The 20,301-nt window shown below is 50.7% G+C and overlaps 8 protein-coding genes across 8 annotated transcripts; 4 read left to right on the forward strand and 4 right to left on the reverse strand.

Annotated features, from left to right (window-relative positions):
- Nucleotides 1-690: 690 nt before the first annotated feature.
- On the reverse strand, nucleotides 691-4,267 carry VTN77DRAFT_8160 (uncharacterized protein; the record flags this gene model as incomplete). The annotated part of the gene is made up of 6 exons (XM_069424628.1): nucleotides 691-1,091; nucleotides 1,144-3,802; nucleotides 3,867-3,959; nucleotides 4,018-4,032; nucleotides 4,083-4,142; nucleotides 4,205-4,267. The coding sequence occupies 6 exons, from the start codon at nucleotides 4,265-4,267 to the stop codon at nucleotides 691-693; spliced, it is 3,291 nt and encodes a 1,096-aa protein (XP_069280922.1).
- Nucleotides 4,268-5,026: 759 nt separating this feature from the next.
- On the forward strand, nucleotides 5,027-5,665 carry VTN77DRAFT_8161 (uncharacterized protein; the record flags this gene model as incomplete). Its single annotated transcript, XM_069424629.1, has 1 exon — nucleotides 5,027-5,665. One exon carries the CDS (start codon nucleotides 5,027-5,029, stop codon nucleotides 5,663-5,665), a length of 639 nt encoding a protein of 212 aa, XP_069280923.1.
- Nucleotides 5,666-5,882: 217 nt separating this feature from the next.
- On the reverse strand, nucleotides 5,883-7,812 carry VTN77DRAFT_8162 (uncharacterized protein; the record flags this gene model as incomplete). The annotated part of the gene is made up of 6 exons (XM_069424630.1): nucleotides 5,883-5,972; nucleotides 6,039-6,676; nucleotides 6,732-7,322; nucleotides 7,378-7,586; nucleotides 7,650-7,716; nucleotides 7,788-7,812. The coding sequence occupies 6 exons, from the start codon at nucleotides 7,810-7,812 to the stop codon at nucleotides 5,883-5,885; spliced, it is 1,620 nt and encodes a 539-aa protein (XP_069280924.1).
- A 611-nt stretch (nucleotides 7,813-8,423) lies between these two features.
- Nucleotides 8,424-9,260, reverse strand: VTN77DRAFT_8163 (uncharacterized protein; the record flags this gene model as incomplete). Its single annotated transcript, XM_069424631.1, has 1 exon — nucleotides 8,424-9,260. The coding sequence occupies one exon, from the start codon at nucleotides 9,258-9,260 to the stop codon at nucleotides 8,424-8,426; it is 837 nt and encodes a 278-aa protein (XP_069280925.1).
- A 1,429-nt stretch (nucleotides 9,261-10,689) lies between these two features.
- VTN77DRAFT_8164 (uncharacterized protein) lies at nucleotides 10,690-12,080 on the reverse strand (the record flags this gene model as incomplete). Its single annotated transcript, XM_069424632.1, has 4 exons — nucleotides 10,690-11,068; nucleotides 11,143-11,778; nucleotides 11,838-11,885; nucleotides 11,947-12,080. 4 exons carry the CDS (start codon nucleotides 12,078-12,080, stop codon nucleotides 10,690-10,692), a joined length of 1,197 nt encoding a protein of 398 aa, XP_069280926.1.
- A 741-nt stretch (nucleotides 12,081-12,821) lies between these two features.
- On the forward strand, nucleotides 12,822-14,382 carry VTN77DRAFT_8165 (uncharacterized protein; the record flags this gene model as incomplete). The annotated part of the gene is made up of 2 exons (XM_069424633.1): nucleotides 12,822-12,974; nucleotides 13,045-14,382. The coding sequence occupies 2 exons, from the start codon at nucleotides 12,822-12,824 to the stop codon at nucleotides 14,380-14,382; spliced, it is 1,491 nt and encodes a 496-aa protein (XP_069280927.1).
- Nucleotides 14,383-15,820: 1,438 nt separating this feature from the next.
- Nucleotides 15,821-16,345, forward strand: VTN77DRAFT_8166 (uncharacterized protein; the record flags this gene model as incomplete). The annotated part of the gene is made up of 1 exon (XM_069424634.1): nucleotides 15,821-16,345. The coding sequence occupies one exon, from the start codon at nucleotides 15,821-15,823 to the stop codon at nucleotides 16,343-16,345; it is 525 nt and encodes a 174-aa protein (XP_069280928.1).
- Nucleotides 16,346-17,678: 1,333 nt separating this feature from the next.
- Nucleotides 17,679-19,706, forward strand: VTN77DRAFT_8167 (uncharacterized protein; the record flags this gene model as incomplete). The annotated part of the gene is made up of 2 exons (XM_069424635.1): nucleotides 17,679-18,382; nucleotides 18,443-19,706. The coding sequence occupies 2 exons, from the start codon at nucleotides 17,679-17,681 to the stop codon at nucleotides 19,704-19,706; spliced, it is 1,968 nt and encodes a 655-aa protein (XP_069280929.1).
- Nucleotides 19,707-20,301: the final 595 nt, after the last annotated feature.

Consider the following 20,301-nt stretch of genomic DNA (forward strand, 5'->3'; position numbering starts at 1 on the left):
ATCACCAGAGATAATGAGAATATTTTTTTTTATTGAACGGGGTGTAGAAAAAAGTGGGATGAGAAGACCGGTCGCGCAACAAAGGGAGGTACAGTAGGGTTCCCAGTGAGACAGAACGGACGGGGCCGCTAGGTACCTAACGGGGTGGACAGGCGGCCTGTGCCGGTGCCAGTGCTTTTTGCCCGCACCGAAAACAAAGCCTAGCAGAAAACGTGCTTAGCGAGCACTCAGGATGACCATGAGAGAGAAAATAAAAGAATCAGGACCAGTGGCGAAAAGCAGGATTCAAGTTCTTTTTTTGTGGGTGTGTGTCTAGGCGGGAATTCCCTATAGATCTGCATCGCAGAGGCACAACTTACTACTAATTATTGCTCTTTGTAGCTCTGCTGAATACTGCATATCCTAGTCTTCCTTAGTCCATGCCATCTTTATAGAGCATACAATCCTGTATCTACAGCCTCCTGATGCTTTTCTTTTTGAGGAGCTTGCTATTTATAGCAAAGAATCATTCATTAGTTAGACTTCTGTTTGGCACAAATCAACCACGAATTTATCTGCACAGAAGAAGACATCGTGAATATTCCGAAGATCTGACACTCATCTGAAAATAGCCCATCACAAAGAGCACATGGCATATGATTAGTAGCACAATCACCTCATTTGAAGCAGCAGGGCCTTCCTTTCATTCCCCTAAGACCGGACGCTGTCCTCTGCCGCAGAAAGAATCTTTTCGAGCGCGCTGAGATGCTTTCGAAGCATCACCACCGCGCCCAAACTGAGACGAGCAACAAATGGCGATGCCGGACTGGTCTGCTCTCCGGAGGAGCCCTTTTCAAAGGTGGAATTGTAATGGTCGATCATGCGCCGGGCCTCCGAGATCGCCTTCTTCAACAGTTCCGGCCGCGCAGATTCCCCCTCGGCCACAGGCCCCGGAAGATAGTGCCATGCGAGGATGTCCTCGAAATCAAGGACGGGTTTTTCCAGAGCGCGCTTAATAAACGTTCGCGTCATGACGAACGCCTTTTCCGTATATTGAGTCGACTCGACTCGACTGTCGCCTTCGGACGCAAACGCTTCAAAACCGGCTTCATCTGCGACAAATATCAGTAGAGAACACACACGATACAGCTCAACATCACATACTGTAAAACGGGTCCTTCACCAACACCAGACCCATGATGGAAACCAGGATTTGCAACACTGTCGACTTCGCCGGCGACCAGTTTTCGTCCGGGTTCTTCGGTGGCCAGGTTCCGAGGATGCTCAAACAGATCTTCCCGTCCTCATACATGTTCGGGTTGATCCGCCCCATACCGTTGGTCCACGAATGGAAAAAGGTGTCTGGAGGGTTATTCGGGAAGTTGCTGTTGAAATGGAGATCGATGACGAAAGGAGCATATTCGTAAGGGGTCCCTTGAGGGCCGATAATGACAACCCGCAAGAGGTCCATCCGGGATTCCCACGTCCGTGCAAAGATGCCTTGCGGCAACGAGGACTCGAGAATCTGATATTCCTTTCTTATCCGTCGAAGTCGCTGTGTGGCGGTTCCTGTAGGAGGACTGTTCACGAAGTGATGATCCGCAGGGGGCGATGAATCCAGAATCGCGAAATTTGGAGGACTTGAAGTCACCCGATCCCCACGAAGGACTGGAGGTGCATCCTTGCTGTCCGACTCTGGAGGTGCATCATGCTTATCTTCGTCTTTCGAATCTGATTGCCCTGGCGGCTCAATTTCCATCAAAGGAGGGGCTCCCTCTGTTCCGACGGGCTCATCATCCTCTTCTTCAGTCATCCACATTTCATCATCATCGTTAGCTGTGTCCAGTGGCGCACCACCTTCGTACTCTACTGTGCGAGAAAGTACCGTCGCTACCCGGTCAAAGAAATGGTAATCGTCGCCATCATCAACCTGGTCCCACTCATCGTAGTTCTCGTCCATGTCGTCCATCGGTCCTCCACCGCCACCAGCAGTAACATCGTCGTCCAGCACCATCAATATCTTCTCCAGAGGAACGCGGACATCACGACACTCCTGGAGTGCTCCAAGCCGGACGGTGATGGTACCGTCGACGTCCAATGAAATGATGTGCCCAATCCAGTCCAGCGGATGGTTAAGACTGAAATCTTCTCGACGCACACTATGACGCGGGGGCAACGGGGTGGTATCAATCCCGACCGAACGTTTGAACCAATCTGATTGCACTAGGACGTTTTTAATATGGTCGAGATACACATTCGTCTGAGTGAAAGTGACAGGGAACAGGTAGCTTAGGAGACAAGGACCAGCTGCCGTTGGAGATGCATGTACTGGACTTGAAGGAATGTTGGCCTGGTGGACTTTCTCCGGGACCAATAAGACCATTTCACCTCTCGACTTCACCAAGCCGGGATGGGTGGTGAGCTCGTACATGGACACCTCAGTGATCTCGTCCCCTAGCTCTCCCAATACAGAAGAAGGGCTCAGAACATGTCCTTCGTGAAGCAGTTCGATGTGAGGATCCTTGTACCAACGAACGGAGGCGATCCGTTCTCGACTGTTGACGGTCTGGACTATCCCAACTTTCTTCGGGCGGAGGATGGACGCGTTCCGCGCCGGATTAAAAGTGTAGGCAAGTGGTTCAAAGGCATTGCGGTTTGGATTGGGTACCGTCTGAATTTCCTCTTTTAGCGTGACCAGCTCGCCCGGCCAGACCTCATTCTCAAGGCCTGAAAACTTGTGTAGCGAAGTCGAGGTCTCAGTAGTAACACTAAGATCCTGCCATAGCACCACGGCTTCCGACTTGACAGACACAATCTTGAAGACGTTGAGATCATGATCGAACGTCTGCTCTTCGGGGATCTGGTCAAATTGACGATATTTAACGGCGGCACCTGCCGGATCTCGGAATCGGACTCGGTCACCGACGGTGAATGCAGAACGCATTTTGACCTGCGGCTGTTGCGAGTTGCCTGTGGGGAGCTTTCCGGAATCATAGGTTGTTGCATGGCCTTGTAGCGTCGATGCTCGGATCACTTCACTTGTTGGGCCGAAGAAAGGAAGTCCCACACTGAAGATATTCGAGCACAACCAATCCACATGCACATCAACTGGCGGCGTGGCTACGATATACCCTTCTGCCGGGCATTCCATCGAAGGACTGCCCGAAATCCAGGACCCTCTCCTCAGATTCTTCTGTGTGGTGCGCACGTATTGCCCTGGGAACAATGTGTCATTGGGCACGGACAGATCGGAACGGCCAGAGCCTGATGATACCGATCGAAAGGATTCATTAGAATTACTGTTCGGCAAAGATACTATAGGCTTGGAACCGAGAGAGAGTGGCAGCTCGAGGGCATAAGGATTTAGCGGCGTCACGGCGGTGTGATTGGGTAACATTAGTACCGCATCGCGATCGACTTGCTGGATGATGCCCACTTTCTGGCGGTATATTATGTAGTCTCCTTCGCAGAAGTCATCGTAATCCCGTAGCTCTTCCGCGGGGACATCAGTCAACAACGGTGGCCCGTCGAGGTCATTTCCGGGCGGCTGATCTGGAGACTCGGAGTAGTTGGGAGGCTTCGTTGTGAATCGCAACGGACCGCGCTCTCCTGTATTGGGATCGACCGCTCTGTAAGCCACGGGCTGGAGAGTGTATTTTGAAGACGTGCTGATGACCGTGCCGCTGAGCGTATCCTTCGGATGCCGTTTCACCAGGTAGCCGATTTCCAACGACCGGTCGACCAGTTCAATGTCGTCTTCACGGACCAGGGAACTGCCCTGGGTTGTTTCGCTCCAAGCAACGAAGACGTATCCTTTCGGAGGCTAGCAACGAGGTAAGTAGACGACAGGACAGTGAATAACCCCTTTATGGTAACTGGTCACGCACCACTCCAGAATTCAAAAACTCCATCAGTTCCCTTTCGGGAACAGGAACGTGTGACACAATGAGGCTATCTTCGAGCGGCTCATGAGTTTCGACCTTGAACAAGCGTCAATGTTGGAAGGCGACCCGAAAGGCACAGATCCGTGGAGCATACATCGTAGAATGTTCTCTATGAAACGTCAGAGAGCGCTTCGGATCCTAACCTCCACCAAGACTTACATCCACTATTCCCACCATCGAAGGGTCGGACTTGAGGGTGCAGATGTCGTCAGGATAGAACTGGAGAAGACATCATGGTTAGCTTGCATCATTATTCAGGTTGCAGCGTTGGCTGTACTGACTTTTCTCTGTAGACTATTATCAGTCCGACCTGGGTCGGAAGAGCTCACTCCGGCCGACGCCATCCTGATCGATGGGTGCGGGGTAGAAAAGAGTCAAAACAGGTGTCGATACGACTGTCAGGAGCCGGGTGCAGCTAGATTGCTAGGGGACATGAAGTGGAAGGGGGATTAAAGAAAGAGGTTGTGGTGTGTGAAACCAGCCTAGAGAAGATATCGTAGATGCCTCGCCGCGGAGTCCCGCTGCATCGCATAATGTCGTACTCTTCTCCGCGGCTGCAGATGCCCGCGATTTGTCATATAGGAACTCCACAGAGGTGCGAAAGCCAGAACAAACTGTGATGAATATATTCAATAAGAAATCACAGGCATAGTCAAGCAGAATTGATTCTGTCTTTGTCTCTTCTGTATCTGCAGCAATAACAATGCTAGACCTCCATCGTCGTGGTGTGGGGACATGCGATCAGCGTTCCTGAACGGGAATCGGAGCCAAACGTCCATCCCGCGAACTTGAAATTCTTCACGCTTCTTATCCCGACCTTAACGCATTCTTCACTGCACTCACAGACTAGGAGCTACTCTTATTGGTACCAGCTGGAACTTTACTGCTCATCATTTAAGAAGCCATTGTTGGAGCTTAGCTACCTAGCTGCTATACTCAAGCTTTGCCATCCTCCTAGCCGCTGAATACGTCAGACTGACTGCTCTGCGACGACCGCTCCCACTGTCGCTTTTGCGCCCGATCAAACAGCCATCCTTGTTTAACGAATATCTATACACCCTATACACACATCTGAATACTTCCTGGCCTTCCTTCAATACAACATGTCAGAACCAATCCCAGAATCCATCCCCACAAGCGCAGATCCGCGCAGCAAGCGACCGCTCAAACGTCGCGCCCTCACGCCCGTCTCCGAACAAGCAACGCAGATTCAAAACCTCTTCAAAGACCCTACAAAGGAAATCCGCATCCCGGAGCCATCGAAGCCCAAAACGGCAGCCTCCCTCCCGCCTCCACCGGAGATTGTCGCCAATGTGCAAGGCTCCTCAGCCGGTGCCGGATCGGGCGAGTTCCACGTCTACAAGGCCAGTCGGCGGCGAGAATACGAGCGCTTGAGACTCATGGAGGAGGAGGTCAAGCGGGAGAAGGCCGACGCCGAATTCGAGCAACGGCGCGCAGAGGCCAAGCGCAAGGACGAAGAGAAAACCGAGAAGAATCGGAAAAAGCGCGAGAGGAGGAGGGCGAACAAGAACAAGAAAGCGAATGCTGCTGGAAATAATAATAACAATAACAACGGAGGTGATGACGAGATGAAGGTCGATAACGAGGATGAAATCGGCCCTCAGGAGACCGCGAGACCTGGCCCTGCCGCAAAGCCTGAAGAGGACAGCAAGAGTTCGGCAGTGGATAACGTCCCGGAAAGTCACGAAGAGCCGGGAGTCATAATACACGAAGAAGACTAAGGCAGTTACGGTCGCAGCGAGAAGCATCCTTTCGCTCTCATTGCGCAGATGGTTTATCTACTGTATTTTTTACCGTCTCCAGATTGGAAACATCAAGATACCCGTGTACTTTTAAATATAGAGATATTCGTACAGTTTGAGAATGCGAATCGTGTAACATTAATGCATGCCTCTAATTATTTTATTCTATTTCATTTCATGATCCTTTTTTTAATATTTAATCCTCACCACCCCCCACATTGGAGCCAGCTTGTTGAATAGTCTTAGCACTGCAAATGTCGTCGACTCGAAGGAGGAGACATGCAGCCTATGGGGGAGAAAAGCAGTCAGTATCATAATATAAGCATTACTGGGGAAACTGTTGGAGTCTTACCTCGATAGCCGTCTTGATACTCTGCAGCTTAACGGCTTCAGGCTCCCATACCCCGTACTCCTTCATATCGACCAAGGCACCGGTGTCGCCGTTCACACCCCAGGTATGGTGACCCTCGACATGTTTGGCTCGCAACCGTGTCAGTACTCGAATAGGGCTGTCTCCAGCATTCTGCACCAGGGTTCTCGGGATGACCTCCATGGCATCAGCCACAGCCTTGTACGGCCACTGCTGAACGCCTTCAACAGACTTCGCCAACTGAGAGAGCCTGACAGAAACAGCCATCTCCGTCGCACCACCTCCGGGAGACAGGCGGGGATGGAAGATGACGTTTCTGGCCACAGACATGGCATCCTGAAGATTCCGCTCGATCTCGTTCAAGATATCCTTGGACGGGCCTCTCAACAGGATGGTGCACGCCTTGGGCTCCTTGCACTTCCTGAGGAAAGTGAAGTACTCATCGCCGATCTTCTCGATTTCAAACAGTCCACACTTGGTACCGACATCGGACTCCTGGAGATCGTCCACACGGTTCACGATAGTTGCGCCGGTAGCGCGGGCAATTCGGTTGTTGTCCGTCTTTCTCACGCGGCGGATAGCCGTGACGTTGTTCTTGACAAAGAAATGTTGAGCGAGGTCTGGGAGATTGCTGAGTAAATATCTGAATTTGGGCATGTCATGCAGAAAACTTACCTGAAACTCCCTTCTCCGTGATGACAACGTCAGGCTTGAAGGCCAAGATCGCGTCGCACATGGCCTTCACCTGCTCTTCCTCAATCTGGAGTATCCGGTTCCAGTCGTCCTCCTTGGTGACTTCGATATTCGTCTGCGACTCTCCCTTCTTGTACTCCAGCGGGCAGTCGAGAAGGATGATTCTTGGGTTCTCTATCCTCCGGCGCATCTTCGGATGCGTGATATCCTTGTTGATCATCACGCCGTCGATCACCTCACTGTTCTCGATTTCACCGCCAGGGATCTTCTCGATACGGGCGTATCGCTTGATATCCACTTCCCGCTTTCCACCACCAACATCGAAAGAGACTGTTCTAACGGCTTTCAAGGCAAGACTGCACATGAGCTCCGACCATCTTGAGACGAACTTGGTTCCAATCGACGACTGGATAAGGGTGTACATAGCCTTGTCGTTATCGACGTCCACGGGGATGGAGATCTCCTCAACGATCGCGAGCGCATCTGTGAGGGCACGTTTGAATGCGGAGATGATGGTGACCGGGTGGATGTTCCGCTCAAGCTGAGGAAGGGCTTGGGCCAGTATCTCGCCAGCTAGACCGAGAGTCAGACAAGCCATACAAATCCCACGCAATAAATCAAAGCGTACCCAGAATAATGACAGTCGTAGTTCCATCTCCCACCTCCTCGTCCTGCGTTCGGCTAAGCTCGATCATGCTCTTTGCTGCGGGGTGGGCGACTTCGATCTCTCTGAGAATTGCGTGTCCATCGTTGGTCAAGACGATACCACCCATAGGGTCCAGCAACATCTTCAACATCGCTTTGGGGCCAAGGCATGATCGAATGATGTCCGCAACACTGAGGGGCTTCCGTTAGAAAACATGACGAAAGGGCTGTGGTGAGGTTTGAGATCTCGCATACGTCTTGGCAGCAGTAATGTTAGACAGCTGAGCTTTCCGACCAACCTGCCGGTCCCCATTCTGGGTGTCTGGGATTCACGTTAGCAACGATGCTGTAAGTTTCCCAACTCGAAGAGACAGTGGGGAGGGGAACGCATACTCATAACCACCACCGGTGCCTGCATGTTGACGGAGGGGGCGTCTCTCAGCCACTGAACAAGAAAGAGCTGAAAGGAGAAGCTTCAGAAAATGGAGTTCCGCTTCAAGGTCAACAGAGCGATGAGTGACACAGTCGTCCCACGACTGACTGAAGGTGGTGCTCTGCGGCGTGGGCGCGGTGCTTGGCTATCAATTTTCCCGTGAAGTGGGATTGCTTAGCCTGCCGCCTTGCTCTGCTGCCGCTAAACTGTTTTCTCTCTAGCGCCCACCCCAGACACGTCCCATCTTCGACAACAACAATTCTAGAACTATAAATCAACATGGAGTAGCGGTCAAATATTAACATTATTATTGTTTTCTACCCTGCACAAGTAAGTAAAAACCTCCTAGAGGTATGTACATAAAGAAATCGACATGTTCCCGGTCACAGCCCCGGATTCATCATGTCTTTGTCACTCAAAGCATAGAATCAACCAGGATTCTAATTTTAACACCCTCAACCGCCTCGATGATCGAGTCCCCTGACTCCCCTCATCGAGACGTTCATGTCTGCATCCCTGTCAATGCCCTTTGTTGCAAGCAGAAATGTAGTTGAGACTGCTGAAAGTGCTCCACCTGTTCCTTCCTTCCGTTCTCGTCATCTTTTGATCAGTTTGTTCAGTTTCTGGAAGCTTTTCTTGACGCGTGCGCGAACATTCGTGGCAACCGGCTTCAGAGCCAGCGAGCTGAACCGGGAATTTCGGGCACCATTCCTTTCATTGTCTAGTTTGGCACGTTTGTGAGATCGACGGTGTTTCTTGGCCTTTCGTTCTTTCTGAGGCTGAGGCAGAGACGTTGTTTGGGTGCCCCGATTCAAATAGAAGCGTGCTGCGGCTGAAACAGCGCGAGGTTTTCCGAATGCATTGGCTTGAGAAGCTGGAGTTGCGCTCCACGTCTGTTTGGTTCTGGCGTTCGCATTGAGGCTGCGGCTAAATTCAGGATCGGGCAATGCTGGATATTCCAGCTCGAAACGCCGGTAGTTCATGACTTGTCCGAAATCTGGTGGCGTTGCTAACCACGGTGGCATCGAAACTGAGCGCTCTCCGTGGATGGGTCCTCCTTTCGGAGGACTGCGGTCGGAGTTGTCTGTTCGAATCTTCAGATTCGGGTTCTCTCTCGACAGCCGATGGAATCGCTCATATTGGATTTCTCGCATGATATTCTGGAGATGCAATGGGAGCTCGGCCATGGCGCTTTCGTCAAGAGCAAAGATGACCTCCTCTTCATCGACTTCGTCATCCTCGTCTGACGATGCGCTTGACTCTTCTGAGTCGGACTCAGTGTCGCGGTCGAATCTCATGTCATTGCACGAAGGCTCACTAGTCTTGGTGACAGTCAATTCTGTCCCTAGACTTTCATCTGACCCTGTCCGTAATTTGAAGGAGTCAAGGAAGTTGGCGCAGCGCGCGGTGAAGTTGAAGCTTGGGAGTGCCATTTCCGCCAATATCCAGCGGTGGAAATTCTCCTCCCTAAAACTTTTGCCCGTAAGTGGGAAGTTCGTAGGTAGTAACGATGACGATGGTGGGTAAGAATAGTATTAAGAATAGTATTCCGTATCGAGAGACGTCGATCAGATCGGGGAATCGTTATCGAGAGAGAGACAACGAAATCTGAATTAAATAATATTTTGGATTCGATCCAAGTAAGGGGAAAAGAATGATGAGGAACAAAGAGAAAGTCAATCTTTCAATCTGCGGGAGGTCGTAGTAGTGGGGATGGTAACAAGGACTCCTTCAAAGAGGTACCGGTGATGTGAGAAGACTGTCTTGGATGCGTTCCTTGAGTTAGCTATCATCTAGTGTAGTGTAGTGTAGCGAGTGTAAATCTGGATTGTGTGACGAGATTGATCGCAGACAGGTAGGCAGACGCGTTCAGTTATGTCTTTGTTGACAAGCAGCTTTATGGATACAATGTCTGCTCACCGCCACGTCTACATCTGTCTGTCCTCCACAGTAACAAACGTTCTGGACTTCGTTCTTCGTTCTCGACTGGGCTCCATGGTACATCCTAAATACACGTATACTTGAGACTAATGTCGCTATTGGAATCTTGCATAAACATTGATATCCACCGAGTGGGTGTTTTAGTTGTAGATACTAAAGCCGGTATTTCTGCCCTCGATCTTGCTAGTGTATGGCGACGTAGAAAGTCTCAAGCTCCACTGCTACTCATAAGATCTGGTTACCCAGGTAGTCATTGCTACTCCCAGGAAAGAAAAAGGTCTGGTCTGGCTGGCAAGGCGACGAGTCGGACTGGGGACCTGGAGCAGGTCCTGAGGGGGGGTTAAATATCAGTATAAGGAAGTGTCAGGTAACCTCCATAGGGTCTGTGGTCTAGTAGTTAGAAGGGGTCCGTTCTACCTGCTATGGTACCTAGCAGGTATGTCTCCCAGTACTCTTGGAAATCCCACCCCTGGCTCATGGAGGAGGGGGTTGGCTACGGGTCCGGTCAAACCAGACGGAGACACTGGCAGGCGCCTGTAGACCAACACCTCTTCTTTTTTTTTCTTTTTATTTCATGACTCCTTTCGAGTATGATGTAGGAACAGAGAATCTGGGTAACTCTCGCATAGAAATTCGCAATATGATCGGGTGTTGGATGCCATGGGTGTGATTCAGGAATGACAACCATCTTTGACGTCGGGTACAGTGTAGATAGGTATCAGATTGAACCAGTCAATTCATTTTTAATAGGAATAACGATAACGATAACAATAATGACAAGAGGAGAATAAGGGATCTCCGACCAAAAACTCGCCACAGACCCTAGGTGGTGTGAAAACCTATGATACAGAACTACGGACACCCAATGATACGCCCTTTCAGTGTCCTCCAATCGTCTCCATGCTTCTCTGTATATACCAATTAGAATTCCCGACTTTCACCGATATCGCATACATCGAAGGTGCCGGTCTTGGGAAGGCCATTGCGTTGCAAAGCTTCCTTGAGCTTCCTGGGAGGCTCTAGGACGTCTTCCTCAGTAAGCACCCACGTTCCCCAGTGCATCCCAAGCGCTCTCTTGCATTTGGTGTCTTGGAAAATATTCACGGCATCATGTGGATCTGCATGAACACAGCTCATGATGAACCGCGGAGAGTAGGCGCCGATGGGAATCAACCCGAGATCAAACGGGCCTCTGTACTCCCCAATTTGTTTGAATGCGGGGCAAGTCGGATACTGATGTTCAGCACCATGGTCATCAGTGCCATCTGGAAGCAGAGGTACAGACCGGTAACCAGTGTCTCTGAAAAAGTTTAATTGCCGCATTAGCAAATGATAGGTTTTTCCCTTCCTCGACGCCAAAATGTTCATACATACCCAGCAAAGTAGACTTTGCGGCCGCCAGATTCCACCCCCCAAGACGACCACAGGGTCTTCTGCCTGTCAAAGAGACCTCTGGCAGACGCATGCTGGCAGGGCAGGCAGCTGATACGAGCAGTAATATCGGCCGTTTGAGAGGCAGATTCTCCCGGCTTTGCAACCTCTGTCGGTTGTCCTCGGGAAGGCGACAGCGTGATATCGCGCTGGTCCCACCAGTCCAATTCCGTCACATTCTTAATGCCACAGTCATCAAACCACTGCTTGTTGCCTAATGGAACGAAGAAGTGACAATTCGGATGTTTCTTCGAAATCTCCTTGACAGTTGGGTAGGAAAGATGATCGTAGTGGTTGTGCGAAATGACAACAGCATCAATAATGGGAATGTCGCCGATCTGGCAAGGCGCCTCTGTGTACCGTTTCGGACCCAGCCAGGAAAACGGAGAGCAGCGATCTTCAAACACGGGGTCAAAAAGCACTCGAAGGCCGCCGGGAAACTCGACGTAGTAACAGGCATGCCCCAGCCATGTGGCTCTCAGTTTCGGCGTTTCGCGAGTGGGGAGGAATTCGGGTTTATGCACAGGAACCGTGGGGGGCGTCGTATCGGGGACATTGCTTTGTCCAGATATCCGGCGACTAGAAGGGAGATCCTTTCTCAGTCATTTGTCGACAGAGAGACGTCATGGGGCACTCACTAGAGTAAGGTCCTAACAAGTTCGAAAGCGTTCATCCCTTTGAACTCACTGGGCAAGCCGCATCAGCACGTGCCTGTCAATGCGCCAAGAACAGCGACGCTGTACTCACTCCCAAGACTCCCAAGGATTCGTGAACCCATCCTTGACATGATGGCTCTTCTTGGCCGCATCGTCGGGAACAGCGGAAACGGGAGAAGTCGAGATGGTGACTGCATAGAGCACGGCAGCCGTCGAGGAACCCATATTGCGGCGTGCAAGAGGCGATGGACCTGAGCGCGACCCAGGGCTAGCCTTGTGTCGGAAGTTAAAAAAACGCCGAATAAACGAGCGCATCTGCGGGAGGGTTGGACGGCGCAAGGATGAGATCTCTCTTATGGAAGCTGCCTTCCTGCAATTTCATAGTAGGAAGCGACGATGGTCACCAGGCTGACACTGAATCGCGTCAACCAAACCCCTAGGTTACAATAAATGCCGTGTTCTATTCTTATTAGACCCTGCAGCACCATGTTGGTCTTGTTCATTGGCTAGGCTCTTTAGACTGACGAGAACAGCTGCATGGCGATCGGAGTTAACGATGAAGACCGGACTCGGCCAGCATCGGTCTGTGGAGTCCGGGGTTCCGGTAGCTGCATTGCGCCGTTGCCGTCGGCTGGAGGATGAATTCGTCCGATCGAGGGGAGGCCTTCTATACAGTATCCAACAGGAGACGATCCCAGAAAGTTTGCTGAGACTGGTTCCCAGCTTGCTGGGAGGTCTTCAACCGTGGAAATAAGAAAGCTGTACCTGGGTACGGAGTACATGTATTAAATGGCAATCTTCCTTGGATCAAACGACGAATATCACGTGTGCGGGACGCCAATTACCTGCATGGAGCTTGCTCGGGCCGGGAGTAACTCCGACATCTGATAACGACCAAAAAAAGAGACGGAGCATTGAAGAAGTCGCATGAGGCAACAGAGGATGTGACATCACCATTCTTCTGGTATGGAAACAAATGGACCAGTCAAAGCTCCAGGAACCCCATCTCCTGCTGATTTGATCCTCCAGCAGAAGAAAGATGCGGTGCAGGCGCTGCCGCAATCCAGCGGAGATGGGGGGATCTTTTCTCAGCTGTCTAACAACCCTTTTTTCACTGCGGTATGGACATGCTCTTTTTTGAAATAAAAAGTGGACATGGCAGGAACTGATGGCGCTTTCGTTGTTCTAGGGGTTTGGTCTAGCTGGTCTAGGAGCTGCTCTCTCCCTCGCTCAAAGAGGCCTACGCCATGGTGCAGTTCTCCTCCGCAGGCGCTTGTTGGTTGACGTCGAGATCAACATCAAAGATGATTCATACGCGTGGTTCTTACACTGGATGACCCTGTACCAGCAGTCACAACTGAATGGTGCTCGCTCAGCTGCGGCCAAAAGGGGATTCATGGAGTCTCTGCTCCAGAGACTAACGCCTGGGATGCGACATCTCTCGATCCAGACACAGAAAGTAGAGCACGCCAACGGCGCAATACACACACATTTTACCCTCATTCCAGGACCGGGAAAACATGTTTTACGCTACAAGAATGCCTTCATTTTAGTTAACCGAGTCCGTGAGTCCAAGTCACAGGATCATCAGACGGGCCGCCCGTGGGAGACCGTTACGCTGACCACTCTGTATGCTCATCGCCACATCTTCGAGGACCTGTTTACAGAGGCACATGCCATCGCAGCCAAGTCACATGAGGGCAAGACATCCATCTACAACAGTTGGGGGACGGAGTGGCGACAGTTTGGGCAACCGCGGCGGAAACGCCCGCTGGATTCCGTGATCCTGGACAAAGGAGTCAAAGAACGGATTGTTCAGGACGTCAAAGACTTCCTCGCAAGCAGCCAGTGGTATTACGACCGCGGAATTCCTTACAGACGCGGTTATTTACTTTATGGACCTCCGGGCAGCGGCAAGAGCTCCTTCATTCAGGCCCTGGCGGGGGAGCTCGACTATGATATCGCAATTTTGAATCTGAGCGAGCGTGGTCTGACGGATGACCGGCTAAATCATCTTCTGACGATCATTCCTAGCCGAACTCTCGTCCTGTTGGAAGATGTCGATGCCGCCTTCTCGAACCGCAGGGTTCAGACGGATGAAGACGGATACCGCGGTGCCAACGTGACGTTCTCGGGCCTGCTGAATGCTCTTGATGGAGTCGCCAGCGCTGAAGAACGGATTATCTTTCTGACCACAAACCATGTCGATCGACTGGACGAGGCGCTCATCCGACCGGGTCGTGTCGACATGGCAGTCCGGCTGGGCGAAGCAACCAGATATCAGGTTGCTGCTTTGTGGGACCGCTTCTACGGTGAATATGACCCCGAAGGGAAGTACAGACAGGCCTTCCTTGATCGACTTGAGGGGCTTGGACTCATCGAGGACGAACATGGCCACAAGGCTGACTGGTCCAAGGCCACCAGCACCGCCGCGCTGCAGGGGTTATTCTTGTACAATAAAGGCGATATGGAGGGGGCAATCTCTGCGGCAGATGCCTTGGCACAATCTGTACATGATCATCCATGATTTGCAGTGTATTATTAACAGAAGTTCAAAACTTCATCCTACTGTACTATAGATTAGACTAGATGAATCAGCGGTTAAAGATATATATATATATATATCCTTACCCGCGGTCCTTGACATCCTTCTTTTCTCTTTTAACGTATGATCATGCGATTCCGGGTCCACAACCGTGGATTTTTTTTTTGTTGTTGTTTCAACAATTACGTCAATCAAGTCAAAAAGTGATCGAGGAGTGATCGTAATGGGAGATAGAAGACATTAGCCCGGCATATGGTCCAGTACCCTCAAAAGCTGCACTTCACTTTACCCTCCCACACTTCATGCCAAGAACCAAGACACATATAGTTCCCAATCTATCCAACAAGTTGTGATCTTATACTGCAAATCAAAATGGTCAGTTGCTGTGAATTATTGATTCTTCTCTCTCTCTCTGTCTCTCTATCACTTTTTTTTTGGTACAAGTTACGGAGTATTTATTGTAGGAAATCTGCCAAAAATGCCTAAGATAAAGACAAAGACAAAGAAAGGTGGATAGACATGCTCGTCCCAAAGCAAATAAATGGCTATATAGCAAGAGAGGAGCATAATAGGAGAAGGATAGAAAATAAGTATTCAGAGGACTTGATCAAGTTTCATTTTTTTTTCCAGGATAGTCACATAAGGAGATTTTGTCTCTATGAAGGGTAGGTAGCCTGCACTTAATCTGGCCACTATTATGAAAGACTTTACTTATTATATTATGTATATTCTCTACCTAATGGGTGCTCTGTAAGGAAGCTCAATTTTATTCGCTAGAAATAGCATTTGCCTAGCTTTAGTGCGTGGCGTCTCAGGGTGGTATCCAATATATTACATACACATACATTAGGATATCAGCCTATGAAGAGTTACCAACAACCGACACCTTCCCCTCTTCTCCAAATTTCGTGATTTCTATCCGATTTTCTAACAATGGCAACAGCCCTTCTCACTTACATCTGTTGGCACTTGTTTTCTCTTCGCTTTCATCCACATTGCCCAAAGCACAACGTCGAGAATGATAGCCATCACCCAAAAAGGAATGCCCACTCCGAGTCCGATTTTTAGGCTATGACTTGTACTACCAGAGTGGGCGGCCGCTGTTGTCGGTGTCGAAGAGGCCAGGCTGTTGTTTTCGTGGACGAAGTCCCTCTTACCGGGGTGCTTCGACCATGGAAGTTGTCACGCTGCGGAAAGCCGCAATGGGAGTGAATAAAGAACTTGCGGCAGATGGAGATCAAGGGGCAAGATCGCTTTGTTTGTATGCGTTGACAAAGACAACCGCAGTGGACTCGGCACACCATAATCCTAGGGTAGATATAGGATCTTGGACTGATTTGTCCAAGTCTCTTTGCTGTCGCGAAGCTGGGAATTGAATCTGTCGAGGATTTCCCTCCAGGGGAGACTTTTCACTTGAAAGATGAGTACACTGGCGATTACCAAGATCTGTCAACCGAGGGTCTGGGCATTCTTATGCGCGCTGTTCGCGACGCTTCTCCTGCTCGTCTGGTACTATCTAACGGCGCAACGGAGTCCGTTGTCAACCCACAAAAACTACACTCGGACTCTGGTGATCGCGAAATTACAGCAAGACGATACCTCTTGGGTCGACCGAATTGTCCAGGAGGACCCCTATCTGAATGGTGCCGTTTATACGGTCGATAATACCAGCGCAGAGCTGACGGTGCCGATGAACAAAGGACACGAAGCAATGGTCTACCTCACCTATATCATCGACCACTACTTTTTATTGAACGACGTGACCCTGTTTATGCACTCTTACCAGAAGACGTGGCATAACCATGATTTCCTCGATTCCGATTCGGCCCTGATGGTCCAACGACTCAACAATTTCCCATTGGCAGACTATGTGTCTTATCGGGACTGGCTTCTTCAGACGGAACTGGAAGACAAACTGTCGGAGCGTGTTTGGGAATATCTCTGACATTTTTTATTCACCAGGCAAGCAGAGTATTGTCCCGAGGAACCACGATGTTACTGTGAGGGATATGGCGTTTGTTTCGATGGGAAAGAATACGAGCGCTACTTTGAACTCCGGGACAAGGCTCGCTGACTGGAGAAAGATATTGAAGAACTGACCTCGGCTGAAAAGCCGGAGGAGGACAAGATCGCTTCCATGAAGTTTGACATATCAGAGTTGTATCAGGAGATGGACGAAATCAAAGCCAAAGCTGTTCAATAATACGGTTCATGGAAGGATTATCCCATCAGTGGGCGGCTATGCACAGGATTGATCCGTTGGGCTGCAGCTTGGAGATTGGTTTAAAAGTATATGCTTACAAGGATGGGTTCTCTTAAAGTCCTGATCTGATCTATGGTACATTTTCCTTGCTATTTGAGCTTCTGTAGTCATATCCCGATATTCTAGAGGTAATATATCATCTTTTTTATAAGGGATATCTTAACATTTATAAAACCTAGAAAAAGGAAAAGGAACTTCTTACATTCTATAGAGTACTGATACTAATTATATATAATCAGTAAATTTATTACTTTATTCCTTCACTATCCGCCTAGTAGTTCTGCAGTATTTTATTACGGTACACCTACTCCGTCGTTAGATACACTCGATCTATCCCAGATAAAGTTCGTCAGAATCGCCATCACACGACCTCGGCGGGACAATGTTTCATTGGCCATTATTTTTGCTCGTCCTGACGGTCTGTCGAATCGTTGACTTGTCGAACCGACTTCGAGCGCCGCCATCAGAGACACCCCAGCCGCTACTCAGAGACCTACCAATCACGAACCTGGCAGATGCAAGTCAACAACACTGTAAGCGCCAGCGACGGACACCAACAACCACCAACCACTCTCAAGCGAGGATTAATCCTCTGCATGCACCATGTTCTTGTTCTTCACATCAGCCGGCCTGTCAGAACTCGAGCCATGGACGCATCTGGCGGTAGCGTGCCGCTGTGTTGGGAAGCGTCAAGATGCAAGTCTACTGTGACGATGACCGAACCAAGCTGCGTGATAGCGACGAAGCTTATAATAGAGCTGGGTCCATACTGCAACTCCTGCTCGATGGCTGGAGAGTCTGTCGTCTCCCCTTTTCTACTTTTTGCAGTCGGGTTTCTGGCTCGTCTGGCTGAATCTTTAAATCTCATCTCGTTGTGAACGCTGGTCGTGCATGCCACTTCTCTTCTACCTCATTCTCGAGACTTCGGTTCTTTCGAGCACAGAGCAGGTCACTACTATATTACTACAGTACTTGCTGCACTGGTTCTAGTTTCTCTATCTGCTGTCGACTCAAAATGACCGGTTACGGCCAATTCCAGCTCTTCCCCCCGCCGCCTCCGAAGAACAAAAGCGCCAATAATCCGTTTCGCAGACCATGTAAAGAAACGTCAAGAACCCGATCTCCCAGCCCTGTGCCTTTGGAAGAGCTGAAGTCCTCTGCCAACACCGAATCAGTACTGATCCAGATCATTGAAGACACCAAGGTGATCCATCCGCCGCAAGCACATATTGGCCAGTCGAGGTCTCCTACTGCTATGCCGGAGCCTTCTCACACTTCAAAACCGGGTAACAACCATCGCAGTCCTGCTAGAAATGGTGAACGGACCGGCTCATCCTTGTCGCACGCTTCCCAGTCAACGAACTCTCCTCTCCGGAGTAACATGCAGCAAAAAGCCAGGTCTCAGCAGTCGCCGGCATCTCCTAAATCCCCTGTGGTAGCGATGAGGTCCATCTTTCCACGCTACAATCACGAACTTCCCCTCGACAAGCAAGAATACTATCCTCGGAATGCCGGTTCTAGCAGCCTCCCGCCAGCAGATGTGGATGCCATTCTCGGGCCAAAAACGGTGCCGGCCAGTGTTGTCAATTTCCCAACAGACGTCCTTTCCTCCCAAGAAGTTCAGTATTCGTCTGCGGAGGAACTGTTGAGTTTGTGGGAATGCGCCAACGGACAGCAGTTGCAGGGTTCTCTGGGAACGTTCAATCTGCGTATGGAGAGGTGAGTAGTTTGTTCTTCCTTGCTTACATCCAGTCTACGAACGAGACCTGACCATGCAAGGATTGACGCTGCAACATTCACGTTTGGCGATCCACAGCTCCCACTCTACACAGTGCAGACGTACTCAACCGATGAGCTCTCAATCATGCGAACTCACCCCCTCAAGCCGAATCGAAGCGTCCAAGTCATGATGCTGAAGCTCGAGGACCGAGCACGCCGTCAACCGCCGCACGATGGACTCGTCACGGTCATCTTCTCCAAGTTGGCCGCCATGCTTGCGGTCGAGCAGGCAGCAGAGCTCCGACGGCTGCATCATCTGGCACCCACGGAGGCGCTCGAGGTCGAGACAAATGCAATCAAACGAGCGGCGGCGCAGGAGTCGTGCCGGCTGATTTGGAACGCCAGGCAGGGCCGTTACGAACTGCAGCATCCAGCTCTTCTGAAGCAGCATGCACCATCACTTGTCGGCGAAGACGGCAATCCTCTCTCGCGCGTGCAGACGAAGAAACCGGGAACGCTCCACATCACGGTCTCCAAGCGTACAGCGACCGAAGCTGGCAATCCACCACCGCCGCCCGCCATTCTCGTTACCAGTCCGGTGCCTCCGAATGCCGTCGAGGGCGCAGACTCGGCCGCCACGCCTCGGACATCGACGCTGCCACTGACCGACAACGACGAACCCTTGGCATCGCTAGACTTGGGCAGCATGTGCCTGTCCATCTGCGCGGGGTTAACAACGTCGATCATACCGTCGCTGTACGCGATCGACTCGCTCATCGCCGCCATCCTCGCGGTCGCCATTTCGGACGAGGCGACGAACCCGATCCTGGCCGACATGCAGATTTACATCTCTGGCCGCGAGACGTCGCGAGCGAGCGTCCGTCGGAGCCGGATCCGCAATTCTGTTGCAGCCGTGCAAACCAAGCGCCTCTTCACAGGGAAACTAGTCGCGACGCTCGCGGAGCGGGAGGACGCTGAAGAAGAGGCGAAGCTGATGGAGCAGCTGCGGTCGTCATCCGGAAAAACCTCAAAAGAGAACGAGCGACGAAAGAGCGGCACATTTCTCAGCCGATCCGGCGGCAAGTCCAAGTCCAAGTCAAAGTCGAAAAAGATCGTCATCGACGAGATCGACCTAGAGAAATACGGCCGGTATGGAAGCGGCTCGTCGCGCGAGGGCCAGCAGTTGCCGGGCCCGATAAGGCTTGTCCTGCGACTGATGGTGTGGGCGCTGGAGGTCGTTGTGACGGTGCTGTCGGCGGGCGTCAAGTGTCTGGCGTGGCTGCTGGTGAATGTGACGCGGTGCGTGACGAGTGAGAGGTTCTAACCTGCAACCAATCGACGAACCGACAGTCAAAAGGAGAGGAACCAGAATTTTTCTCCCTTGGAAGAAGGTTTTATTCGTTTCTGTTCTGTTTAGGGGTTGCTCAAGTTTGGGCTTTCTCTCTCTCTCTCTCTCTCTCTCTCTCTCTCTTATCTTGCTTATTCTGGGGAATTCAAGGCTGGGACTTGGATTCGTATCGGATTTGAATTGGATTGGATTGGATTGGATCGGGATACCCACCTGATATAATAAACGACAAAATCTAATACTTAATATCGTCGACACTATCGGAAATATATACATGTTGCAGATTCGACCAAAAAGAGGTGCCATGATACCAACATCTTGGTGCATCTGAACCAGATATCTATCTAGGGGAGCCCGCCAGTAATACATAATGAATGGAAGGGAAGATCTATATACACTCTTACTCTATCCTACACCGTCGCAATAGCAATACCATCCTCAATTTCATTGTTGTCGCCGTACGGCCTCACTCCAAACATCCGCCAGACCCGCTGCGCGTCCATCGTCACGTCTTTACTCGTACTCGACAGGGTGATTTCCGCTACGCCGTCGCTGATCCAAGCGATGCTTT

This window comes from Rasamsonia byssochlamydoides, assembly GCF_041956645.1.
Source record: "Rasamsonia byssochlamydoides strain NRRL 3658 unplaced genomic scaffold VTN77scaffold_7, whole genome shotgun sequence".
In the NCBI taxonomy this organism is placed as follows: Eukaryota; Fungi; Ascomycota; class Eurotiomycetes; order Eurotiales; family Trichocomaceae; genus Rasamsonia; species Rasamsonia byssochlamydoides.